This window comes from Monodelphis domestica, chromosome 1, assembly GCF_027887165.1.
Source record: "Monodelphis domestica isolate mMonDom1 chromosome 1, mMonDom1.pri, whole genome shotgun sequence".
NCBI classification, from domain to species: Eukaryota; Metazoa; Chordata; class Mammalia; order Didelphimorphia; family Didelphidae; genus Monodelphis; species Monodelphis domestica.
This window is the reverse complement of record NC_077227.1, coordinates 82,293,025-82,306,342: the sequence shown is the minus strand read 5'-3', so window position 1 is coordinate 82,306,342 and position 13,318 is coordinate 82,293,025. Positions and strand designations below refer to the sequence as shown.

The 13,318-nt window shown below is 37.9% G+C and overlaps 1 protein-coding gene across 2 annotated transcripts in view; it reads left to right on the top strand.

Annotated features, from left to right (window-relative positions):
* The window catches only part of CEP55 (centrosomal protein 55), a 37,074-nt gene extending 27,111 nt beyond the window's left edge, over nucleotides 1–9,963 (top strand). For both annotated transcript variants that reach the window (XM_056802405.1, XM_007478793.2), the window contains exons 5-9: nucleotides 1,385–1,535; nucleotides 3,609–3,922; nucleotides 4,868–4,939; nucleotides 5,970–6,095; nucleotides 9,034–9,963. In XM_056802405.1, coding sequence (XP_056658383.1) covers nucleotides 1,385–1,535; nucleotides 3,609–3,922; nucleotides 4,868–4,939; nucleotides 5,970–6,095; nucleotides 9,034–9,231 — 861 coding nt within the window. In that variant the 3' untranslated portion in view covers nucleotides 9,232–9,963. The remainder of the gene's footprint in view (nucleotides 1–1,384; nucleotides 1,536–3,608; nucleotides 3,923–4,867; nucleotides 4,940–5,969; nucleotides 6,096–9,033) is intronic.
* The last annotated feature ends 3,355 nt before the right edge of the window (nucleotides 9,964–13,318 follow it).

The window sequence follows — 13,318 nt, the reverse complement described above, 5'->3', positions numbered from 1 at the left end:
GCCCTCTAATCTTGTAGCTAGCTATGAAATGTTTTGTTACCCATCTCCTAAGTAATTGTGAAAGCTGACCAAAAGTAACAATGATTCTCCTAGGTCAGGGAGAACTAACCTCTAGCTCACCCTGTTTATGTCATTCATCTATAGCAACAATGTTTCATTGACTATCTCCTTAGGCTACATGTCTTGTTAAGTTCCATGGAAACGTATATGTAGAAAATTGATTGTGTCCCCAAAGAAGTATGTAATCACCAGCCTATATAATAAATGAACCTCCATGCTATGGCAGAACACTGTGTGATGCCTATGCACATGGGCCTGAGCACACAGTGTCTCTCACCTCATCATTTGACCAAATTATCACATCTAGGTGGAGTAACCTCGGACCCTCAGAGAGTCTGTTGGATGGCTCCCAAAGCCTCTTCCCTTACAAGATGTACCCAGAAGGTCCTCTATGGGCTCCAGGAGCCAGACCACTCTGTACTCATAGGGTCTTGTGGAGGAACAAGTGCCAAATCTTCATGATTTTAAAGGATCATTTACCAGAATTTTCTCTGCTATAGCAGAGTAGCAAAGTGGGTTTTTAATGAGTAAATTGTTACTAGGGGAATTAGAATGTTGATGCATGCTTCAGATTACTGTAATCCAAGTCAGCCCTTTTTAACTTGCACATGGTTTATTTAATTGTAGTCATTTGTGCTTTCTCCCCTGGTAAAATTTTCATTCTTGGTCTGTCTTACTCAAATTACCTGACATATTTTTGAGCCCCTTTATCTAGCTTGGTGTTTCCTCAATAGATGCAATCATTTTAATATTAGCAAATATATATATAATTATTTTGTTAAAACTTTCAAAAAATGCCTTCACATATAGTGAACATTCAGTATTCTGAATTATGGTCTTTATCATAAATGTATCATTATTTATCTCTTTTATAAAAATATATTCTCTGGCTCCCTTCACATTTAACCACATAACACACACTGACTAAACTTCAGTTACTCATGCAAAGGCCCAAGGAATAAACCAGAAGTGTCAGACTTGTTGAAATTTTCAATTTAGAACACTATTATTTAGCTGTAGCAATCACAAGTATATGGAAATGGGCCTAAATTTATGTGGCTTTCTATTCTGAAGATGAGTATTTTTTGAAATCACCTCCATGCCACACAGACCAAACAGAAGTCAAAAATAGCTGGTGGCACAAGCACTTATATAGCCCTTTAAGATTTGCAAAGCACTTTAAATAAGTTTTCTTTTTTGATCAAATTAAGTTCTTTTCTGGACCAATGAATTTTTTCAGGTTTTTTCAAACATTGTCTGGGTCCCTTTGTTTTTGAACTTTTCTGTTTTGTTTATTTATTTTGTTTTTCATCTTTACTCAAAGGCTCTGGAGAAAAATCAACAGTGGCTTGTATACGATCAGCAGAGAGAGGCCTATGTAAGGGGACTTACAGCAAAAATCATTGAATTGGAACAACAGTCAGAAGCAGCTGCTCATTCACTCCAACAGCAAGCCAAAAAAAATGACTCAGAAGGTCAGGCCAATATTTCTTTTTGAGCAAATTCTATAAAATCATTTGTCAAATAGAATGTATTATAGCTTGTTAGAACTAAGCAAGTAGAAAGAAATTGCCAACTCCCACATTAATGATTCCAGCTCACCTGAATACTTTTGATTTCTTAAATATTCAATTAAAAAATGAAGGCATGAAACAAATTTAGTCATTAAAATTTTGGATCAATGATAGCTGACATGTATGATAAGTGCTATACTTATATATAGATTATTTCATTTGAGTCTCGGGACAGCTCTGAGAAGTATGTAATACAAAGGGCTTCCATTTGTGATATTATTGGAGATATGGAAAATGAGACTTAGAGGTTAATTAGCATTCCCATGGTCACTTGGGAATGTCAGAGGCAAGATTTGAACCCAGGTTTTTCTGAAGCCAATCCCATCACTGCCTCTAAGCATTTCCCCAGCCTTCTATCAACCTATGATACTTTATCCCTTCAAAATTCTGCCCTGAATTCCCTTTTGGAAGCTTTTCTCAATTCTCCACTTATTTGTACTGAGTGCTTTATGTAGGAAAATAAGCTTAGTGGTGTAAAAATTGAGGGAGGAGGTAAACAGGCATAGCCATACTTCGACCAGGTAGAATTTGCACTTAGAAGTACTAAACATTATTCTTGATTTTCTCATTTCTTGAGGCCTGAGACCATGTCCTCGTGTGTGTGTGTGTGTGTGTGTGTGTGTGTGTGTGTGTGTCCAAAAGGCATTAGTGATTTGACCTAGTTTAACTAACTGTTAATGAATTTGACTGCCTTCTTGTGGTTGGAAGTGAGGACCTGAGAAGAGCAAGAAGCTATTAGAAGCCCATGGGAAGATCCTTAGATCCATATTCCAGGGGAAAGCCTGGAGGAGGGACTCCTCCTCCTCTGCCAGGGAGTACTTGGTTACTTAGGTGTTTGGAGAGTCTCTGGTTTATAGGGGGCTTCAGGTCTTGAGAACTAGGATAAGGCACTGGTATTCTTGGCTCAGGGTGACATAGTCTTCTCTCTTTTTACAAAGAGTTGCCCTATTTCAAACAGGGTCCAAGATGAGACCAGGTAATCTTGTTATGTCATGCTCCTGACAGGAAGCTGGCAAGATAAAAGGAAATGGAATAATGAATTAACTCCCACTTCCCCAAGCAGCTTGGACTAAGAGAGAGCTTACTTTCAGTAGAATTAGAGAAAGGAGTTTTCTGAGGTCTAAAATGACTTTTTTTTCCTTTTCCCATTCCCAGATCTGACTTCATGTGAATATTTGTGCAAGGGAGAAAGTTGAGTAGTGGGGCAATAAGGGAGGATTCAGTAAAGAGAAAAAGTTCTTCTCCCTCTCATGCCCCAGATTCACCTGTCGTACACATAAATGTGCTAGGCACTGTGCTAAGCAATGGGGATACAAAGACAAAAATGAAAAAGTTTGCCTTGAGGAGCTAGTCCTAATAACTAAGTTTAGAACTGGAAGGGGCCTTGGAGGTCAATAAGTCCAATCCTCTCATTTTACAGATGAGGAAACTGAGGCCCAAAGAGGTTAGGTGACTTGCCCAAGAGTACCGAATAAATGTCCAAGATGAGATTCAGACTCAGGTCTTCCTGTCTGTAAGTCTAATACTCTATCCACTATACTATACTTATACCTTTGGAGCTAACAGAGGGAAACAATATGAATACTCACACTATCATCTGCCTATATGATTTGTATATTAACTTCAGGATGCCTTATAAAGATGGGTCAGTAGTTGTCCTAAGCATACCAGATAGAAGATGTTTAGGGGTGTTTTACATTATGTATGGAGAGAAAGCTTATCAGACCTTAGCAAGAATTATGCACTAACCTTCCACTAACTAGGTCATTTCCTAGCTTCCATTTTCCTAAAAGTTTGTCTTTTCAAGTGTGATTTTAATTTTGTTTTGGTTGTGAAAACTTGTGGAAATAATCTCCATAGTTATAAAAGAAGTCAGTGGGATAATGTGATTTGTAGTAATTTGCTTCCCAGCCAATGTTTTGGGACTAAATTTGTTGGCTAAAATATGATATTCCTTACTGTCCCTTGTATTAGGCTATCTTCATGAAGAGAAGCAAAAATATTACAATCATCTCTTGATGAATATCAAGAAGAAACTAGAGATTGAACAACAAACTGTAACGCACCTGAGTTTTGAACTTAATGAATTTCGAAGGAAATATGAAGAAGCCAAGAAAGAAGTTCTAGATTTAAATAATCTCTTAACTTCTCAAAGAGAGGCTGATGTACAACATTTGGAAGATAACAAATACAAAATGGAGAAAATACTGAAGCTAAAGAAAGAGAATGAAATTTCCAGAGAGAAACTTGAAGAAGAAAAAAAAAGGTCTGAAGAGCTTTTATCTCAGGTGAGCCCTCTATGGCTTTCTAACAGACCAACAGTTAGATATTCCATGACCTTAATGGCATTTGTGTCTGACGGGCATTTGTCTGGCTCCATTATTTCCAGCCTGGGCTAAGACTACTTAGTTGAATTAAGGTAGCTTGCTTTGGTGTTTGTGATGAGACATGCTTCTCAGCCTTAACTGGCTCACATTTTACAGTAGAGATTCACTAAGAATACAAAACCAACTTAAAAAAAAAAACCCTTCAGAGACAATAAATTGGAAAGGGAGGAGCCTTCCCCTCAACCAAGCAGGTCTGCCTGCTTGGGAATGATGGTAGTGGTGCTATTTGAAATATCTCTGTAATTGTGAGTGAGGGATCTGCCTTCACCAGGGCTGAGGGAACCACACTGCTCCACAGCCCACTTTTTCTAGTCAACACCCTTAGAGAGTATTGATTGAGACAAGCAGTAAAAGATAGGAGGAGAGGGGGAGAATCCTAGTCCCAGAGCTGAAAAGTAGACCTCAGGGGCCACATGGTCCACATTTTACAAATGAGGAAATTGAAGTCCAGGAGACTTGCCCTACGCCATCCAGGGCAAGAGCATCACAGGTAGTATTTGAACCCAGGGCCTCTCCAGATTCAATCTTTTTCCTTATAGATGCCGTTTCCTGTTGGTGTTAAGTGGTAGTGGTGGCTGCTAGTCATCAGCTTCCTTCCTGTTTTGTGACTCATCCCCTCCTCCCTACCACCTTCTTAATCCTTCTCCCCACCATCTTCCTTATCCCCCAAATTATAGTCAGAACAATGAATTAGAATAGCAAAATAGAATAGCTGATTTCTTAGGCCAAATTCACATGACTCTCCATAGACAAATGGGGGAGTCCCCTTTGGCTCGTGCATGAATTCAGATCCCTGAAAGGGATGAAATATCTGTTGTTATAATATAGTTCTTCTCTCTGTGGTAGGTCCAATTTCTCTACACATCTCTGCTAAAGCAACAGGAAGAACACACAAAGGTGGCTTTATTGGAACAACAGGTATTCATTGTATATTCTTTTTAACATGAATTTATCTTTGAAGAATAGAGGTTTCTTTATGTTTACAATATCACATGGATAATTATTACAAAACACATAAGAAATGTTTAAAATTTTTAACTAGACCAAACCAATTATCTATCCCTTGGGCTAGCTTGAGAGAAAGCCCAATGTTTAGCAGTGGCCCATATAAGTAGATGGGAATTTCTGCTCCATCTGCCTCACTAGTTATCTTGGGAAATGTTCCTGATGGAGCTGCCTTGGAATGTCAAATAGAAGCAAAAATTTCTTTAAAGACATCTACTGGGGCAGGTATTCCTAGTTTTCAATTCTTTACAAATTCCAAATTAGGGATAATCCTAGGGGGGGAAAATACATGACTGTTAAGAGCAGCGTGGTTTTCCTCTCGAAGTTTGAGGTAGAGAAAAAGGAACTAAAATAATTCCCTTCATCCTAAATTTCACAAAGACCAATCACATACATTTTTCCTAACACTGTAGCACTTAGCACAGTGCCTGGCACATAGTAGCCACTTTATTTACATATATATTTTTTTAAATTTATAGATAAAGTCTCATATATAAATATAAAGTAGCTATTTTCTTTTTATGTAACACTTGTTGATTTGATTGTCCAGTCTTTCCCAAGTGAACCACCCTGACAATTCCCACCTGCATATCAGGTCACTTGGAATTTGTGTGCCTAAAGAAAGAAAAATAGAAAGGAACAGCTAGGAGAAAAATCACTTTGGGACTGTTTAGAAGTAGGGGAGCAGAAGTAAGCTCACCAAGAAGAAGTGGATATATATTTTTTTTCTCTCCCCATCCCTAAATCAAGCAGTCAGTTGTCTTCCTCCTTATATATGATATAGTTTTCACTAATTGGAGCTTAAGTTATCTGATTTTCTTAAAACTATTTGTAAATGACAAATGCTTTATCAGTTATGTGGTTATACAGCAAGGAAATTATATGGTAATTATGCCTTCAGTAATATTTGTAACTATAATTATCTGTCTTTGGGGTTTACCAGATCCAGGCTTGTACTTTAGATTTTGAAAATGAAAAACTTGATCGACAGAACATGCAGCATCAATTGCATAAGGTTCTTAAGGAGCTAAGAAGAGCAAGGGAACAAATAACACGGTTGGAGCCTTTGGTAAGTCTTGAGTACTTAAAGCTCAGATTTCATTTTGAATGGTAATCTCAAAAGCTGGGAGGAAAGAATCCTTGCAGGTAAGCCCAGAGCCCACACTTCTTTGTACACAGCTATCTTTTGTTCTACAATTCAAGACATTTTCGAGAAATGCCTTTTCCTATATAGAAAAATTGAAAGATTGTTAATATCCAGGAACATACACTTTATACATGACTTCTCTGATGCTTCTACTGAGAGAACCTCTTAATTAGGAGAGATTTCAAACCTCCCAATAAGAACTCAGAATGCATTTCCTTAGAGGAATGTTTCAAATAGTACTATTAGTATTGTATTTCAGCTACATTGTGACATCAGAGATTTTTATGGACTAGACTGGGAACTTTAAGTTGGAGGTTGCCTGTAAATCTGTGTGTGTGTGTGTGTGTATTATTTATACCTATTGATATAAATAGATAGAGATGTATGTATGTTGGTAGGTAGGTATGTATTGATCTTTCTTTTGGGTGTGCAGAGCACTGCCTCAGCTAGCATTGTTTCACAATGCTTGTCATTTTAGACATGATGCATTGCACCCTACTCTAACATTGCCAACTTCCATGATAATGTCCAAAGGCTTGACACCAGTGTGACTCAGGCTCTGGTCTCCACTTGAGCAGCTGTAACTGCCTCCCTGATACTAACAGTCATGTTTTTCAAGGAATCAATTAACAATGTTACACAAGCATGTGTATACTTTATTTCATATATTGAAAAAAATCACAAAACTTTTTTTAACAGATAATGAAAATATACCAAAATATTTCTTGAGTTCTGTGAAGATTAAAAGCAAAAATAATTATAGAGGAAAAAAGAAAATAAACTCAAGAAACCCAATTGTAATTTCTAAATAAGAAGTTTACATAGTCAGTTTGCTATAATGAGCTCCTAAAAATCACCCACACTGCAAAATTGCTCAGCAAAAACTCCTGAGGCTTATGGGAAGTGAGCTTAGGAGCACAACACTAAAAACTTTGTCAGTGACCCATTAAAAAGAAGATGGAGATCTAATAAAAACAGCAGCACTGTACCATGACAAATAGCGGTGCGTCTCCAGGCTTGGGCTACTGCTCTTTGTGGACCCCTTTTCCCATCAGACCTGGACCTACAAAATCCACTGTTAGAGGTGTGGGAGCAATCTCAGCAGGCCAGCAAATCCAGTCACAGCTCTCAGCCATGGCTGTGGGGAGGTGGGACAGTTTAGTCAAGGTAGAGTATTTGGGTACAGACCAGGACCAGCCCTCCTTTATCCACAGCTACTGTATCTGAAAATGTGCAATAAATATGGCAATTCATCTTGAAAAAAATCTTGAGTTTTCTTGTAAAATTAGGAGTCAAAAAGGTTGCAGTTATTGAGTAACTGTGAAGTAGTGTAGTTTTCTGCATCCTTGCTGTTTCTTCAGCATGCAACTGAATATAAGTAAACTCAACATTCACTTTCTGCTCAAATTGTTACCTAATAATTGCTTGGGAACAAATTCACATTTTCAAAATAAGTGCTATAACAGAGTTGACTGTATTCACTAGAGAGATGTTTTGTGATTGTAGATTCATAAAACTTGAGAGCCAGAGGGAATATTAAGTGTTGGACCCAAAGTCAGCAAAACCTGGGCTTAAATTCCAGCTTTGCCACTGAGCAGCTCTGTGATGTCGGGCAAGTTGATATCTTTTTAGATCTTAATTTGCTCAACCCTGAAATGAGGGAATGGATGAAATAGCCCCAGAACCCATTCTCTGTCTGGATCTTATGATCCTCCCCAGAGAGAGAAAGTTATTTGCCCAATGTCACACAGTTAAATACATGGTTTTGAGTTAGGGTTTTGATTTCATTTGTTCAGCATGCATTTTATTAAGTAACTAGTGTGTAAAGACCATTGTGGTGGATGGTGAGTACTAGAAAATTAAATTGAAGTTAATATAATTAAATAAATCTAAATTAAATCTAATAGTCTTAACTTTTTTTGAATGAGATATTGTATAGTATTTTGTAATATGAAGACTGTAACCCACAGCCATAACAGATGAAAATAGTTCATTTTGGTGCTTCCATTCATACATTTTGGTGGCCTATTAGATAAGAAAAAGAGAATCCTAATCTACATCACTAAAAACACTTGGTTTTCCCTATTTTTAACCTTGTAAATTTTCTACAACTAAAATGCCAACTTTCTGACAAGACATGGTCTTACAAAAGTGCCTAGTCTCTCTGCTTATCTCTTCTCTTTACCCCAATATCTGGTATATAACCGATTTTAACATTCTTAAAATGAAATCTATTATTTTTCAGTTCAAGAGTAGGTGCTTTTTAAAATCTAATTTTTTAAATTTAAAATTCAGAATGTCTCAGGTCATCTATCAGTCCTTCTCTATACTTCTTTTTGCATCTGTCCCATCTAGCATCTTCACAGAGTACCTTAAACATTGGTTTAGAGTTTTAAAGTTTAAAGAACCCTCTAAACTCCTCAGAGGAAATGATAAAAGGACAGGGTTTTTGGTTTACAAGTGCTCTGTGCATCTTCTGTGTTACCCTCACTTTTATATATTTATATATATATACAGACATTCCAGTCTGTATTCTCTTGCTCAGTCTTCCAGACTGAATTCACTTTGCAAATTACATCATTTATAGATGCTGACCTGGGGATGGGGGGGGGGGGCGGTACGGAATTGGTTATAGATAAGAATTTAATTATAATGATGATATCCAACATCAAGTCTTTATGGGGTGACTGGTGCCCCTGCTATCAAGGGCATCATCATTATGGTGCCATGAAGGGGAAGGAGATAGAAGGTTCACAAGAAAATCCATCTTTAGGAATAAAGGTGTTTACTGACAGCTATAAGCCCACCTACCATTGTATTTTTATGCACAGTGGCTTCAAATAAAAATTTCTTTTTTCAGAAACAACTCCAGGATTATGTCCGCATAGAGTCATCTGATCTTTTCCAAGGAGAGCACGAAGATAAGTTAAAAACTAATTCACCAAAGCGTTCTACTTTGTTAGATGAGAGCTTCCTAGAGTGCCCCAAATGTAAAGCGCAGTACCCAACGAGTCAGCACAGAGAACTGTTAGCTCATATTGATTTCTGTGACAATTAGCAAGGTGATACTTATATTTATGCTTCAAAAACACAATACTGTATTTACATTAGCTTATGGACACTTTGAACTACACATTTCATTTAAAGCCACAGAAGAAGCTGCCTGCCCACCTGCCTTTCAGATTCCAGCTGAAGAGTCAATCATTGTACTTTCCTGGCAACTTTCTATTTCCCAGGGCTCATGCATCATCTAGGCAAGTTAGAAATAATAGGATTTTCTGAATATGTATATCAAGATGACTGACATTTTGCACTATAAAATATTAATTTGGGAAATGGAAATGCATAGATTTCAGATTATTTTTAGTGCTCACACACCAAAAATTTTATGTTCAAAGGTGCAATAAAATGAACACTGGAAAGAACTTGGTAGAAAATCAGTCACAATGAACTAGAGATATTTTATCTTTTGGTCCAAGCACTTACAAACCTACTATACTGCTTCATGTGTCCTTTAAAAAAAAATTGCACTGGCATTTTTTAGTATTTTTACTTGCTACCATAGCCTAGTAATTGGAAAAGTCAGAAGTGCCGAGTTTTTGTTGCTCGTTGATATGCCTTCTATCTCAGCCATGTTCAGAGCATACAGCCGAGACTACCTGCATAGACCAGAGTTACCAATAAGCAGCTGCCCATGATGTTTACTTTCACATTTACTGGAAAGAGATTTCAGCAGACTTCCAATAACATATGTTGGTCCTCCAAAAAATTAAAACTACTTCTACCAAAAGCATCTAGACCTCTCATTTGAACCAGAAATATTTTATTTATTTTTTTGACATTTCTATAGTCTATAGCTTAAATTTGGGAAATGTAAATATCAGGTAACTTTTCAGAATAAATATTTTTTATACATACTGTTAATATAAACTAAATGTTTTTACATTTTTTGTTTTCTAAAATTCTTGACACTGGGCTATTGTTCATAATAATATAAAAGAAATGAATAAAATAATTTAAATAAGTTTTTATGTGCACAGTATACATATGAAGGTAGATTACTAGACAAAGTATTTGTAGCCTTCTTGAACTGAAACAAATGGAGATGGATTACAGATCAACAGTAAAAAATAAAACATTTTAATATTCAGAATGTAGAAGTCATATGAAGAAGCAAAAGAGATGCTTTTTGGGTGCCTGAAGTGAATAGGTTATGACACTTCGGGTCCAAGTTTTCTATACACTAAGACAAAGGAACCTGTTCTATAGTTTTGTTTTTTACTGATGAAAACACAGAGATTCACTGGCAGAAGCAAAATTTTTCCTAAAATCAAAACTCAAGCAGATTTTTATTCTGTGTATAAAGGGCCTGGAAGGGCAGTTAATAGAATCATCAAATGTTAGATTTGGACATTAGAGATCATCTGAATCGCTGGTGTCAAACTAAAATATGCATGAGCATCCCTGCGGGCCACATATGAACTTAGAAAATCACATATTAACTATGTTCTTTTTTATTTATTTTGTTAAATATTTCCCAATTATACTTTAATCTGATTTATGCCACCCTCTAGGGTTGTGAGTTGTCTTTGACCTCTCTGATCTAAACTTTCTTTTACAGATAGGAAATAACTTGGTTACACAGCTAATTCAGCCCTCGCTACTTACATACAGCTTTGAAAGTGTTAATATTTGAGACAAAAGATTCTCTGTCATCTGTGAGATGTCTAAATTGCTTAGCCTGCCATTTGGAGCCTTCATAATCCATCCCTAACCTAACTTCCTGACATTATCTACGGCTCCTCACAAACCTTCTGTTCCAGTTAGATTGTCCTGCTCACACGCCATTCCTTCACTGTTCTACAAAACACAGTGATGGAGGCAGCAGGGTGGCTCAGTAGTTTGGGAGCCAGGCCTAGAGATGGGAGGTCCTGGGTTCAGATCTGGTGTCAGATACTTTCTAGCTGTGGGACCCTGGGCAAGTCACTTAACCCCATCTCCTAGCCCTTACTGCCCTTCTGCCGTGGAACTGATACTTAGTATGGATTCCAAGCCAGAAGGGAAGGGTTTGACAACGCACACACACAGTAATACTTTTTACCAAGGCAGTTCTTTGGGAAGGCAGGGGACACAAAATCAAATCACAATTGTATTCACTGAGCGGGTTCCACCACAGTGTCTGGAGTCAGAAGACAGTCCTGGATCTATCACTTTGTCATTTCCTCCCTAGAAGCACTTCCATGTGTAAAGTGGGGACAACAATGCTGGTGCTGCCTATGGTTGTTATGAAGATAAATGAGGTGATGTACGCAGAACTCATTTGGGAACTGTTTCTGCTCATCGCCAAAAGAATAGTACTGTTAACTTTATGAAAAGAAACTTCACTACTGCCGTTTTATTGTTGCAGCACTCTTAGGAAGTAGGTAAGACAAGCATTATTATCTCCACTTAGAGCAAAGAAAATCAAAATGGACAAGAGTGTAAGCCGTTTTTCACTATCATTGAGTTAGTGCCTCTTGCTGTTTGTATTAGAAGCCAACCCCATCTGTTTTTTTATTTCATAATCATTTCCTCATACGCCCCTACCACAATGACCCCTCTCATAAAAAATAAAAATTAGCCTGAACAACAAAACAACCATGTCTGACTGTGAATGCTATATGACGTTCCTGTATCCGCTCCCTCTACCAAAAATGACATTTCAGTATCTGATCTCTAGGCAGCGGTCATCACAATTAACAGGAGTTTGGCTGCCTCAGTGTTGTTTTTGTGGTGTATCTTTTTCCCTTGTTAATGTTTCCTTCATTCTAAATCATTTGATAGCAGGCTTCTCATGTTTACATAATTCCTCATACTCGTCATTCCTTGTGGTGGAATAACAGAGCAGCTACATGGCTTACTGGATATGGATAGAATGCCAGGGCTGGAGTCAAGAAGACCTGAGTTCAAATCCAGCCTCAGACCTTGGGCAAGTCACTTAATCTGTCTGCCTTAATCCCTTGGAGGAGGAAATGGTAAACCACTCCAGTATCTTTGCCAAGAAAACCCCATGGACAGCCTGGTCTGCAGGGTCATGAAGTCAGATTCAACTGAACGGCAATAACAAATGGTGCAATATTCCATGTCGCTGATGAATCACAATTTGGTCTGTCATTCCCCAGCTGAAGAGCACCCACTTTATTTTCGTCTTTTTCCTCCCATCTTGTCTTTTCCTCTGGCTCATGCTACCTCTAGGAAAGGCTGAACCCAAAGCAGTGTCAGGCTAGGGTTCCTTTGGGAGTGTGATCCATCAAAGGATAAGGCGCTGCTTTTGGGAGTTAACTATCCCAGGGACTTGGAATCTCTATTGTATTTTCTTTCAATTATTAGATGATCAAGAACTAGGAATGAGCCACTTTGCCTAGAACCACCAGCCTATGACCTTCTGTGGTGTGCAAAAAGAAATAAATTGGAAGCTTAACATGACTTTGAAGAGAGAAATCAGTTACTTCTGGGAAGCCCATCCATTATGTGACAACTTCCCCACAGTATTAAGTAATTTGTGGATAATTAGTTACCCAAGACTGACTGAATTCCAGGTCATTCCACCAAAGCAAAGATGAGCAAAAAGAGAATGTTTCATCCCTGATGACAGTCAAGGGCCAGAACTTCAGGACAGTCTTACCTAATTCTACATTCCACGCCCATGTTCTACAGTGAGACATGATAACGTGGCTCATCTTCCCTGTAGACAGCAAATTAGGACATCCCATTAATCACAAGATCCACTGAGGCACACATCATACTCTGATACTCACATATGCCTCATTCATCCAACTAGTAACCCACCATGATTCCTTTCCCTATGTCCATCAATACAACAGGGCACTCTTCTAATCAGCTGCCTGTGGTTGCTTGATTTCCTCAGATATTTGGAATATCTCCCCATCCCTCATGGGCCTGAGGCTCCCCAGGTCTCAGCCTTCCACCACTGTGAATGTCCTCTTTTCTCCACAATCCACTCTTACAACTATTGCTTATTGCTTATTGCTAAGGGACCTTCCCCTTTCTCATTTCTTTACCTAATTAATTCCTCTGTCTTGTTGTTTATTTGTAAAGTTCCCAGGTGTCTCCCTCTATTCCTCCTAGAAAAGACAGCATTTGAC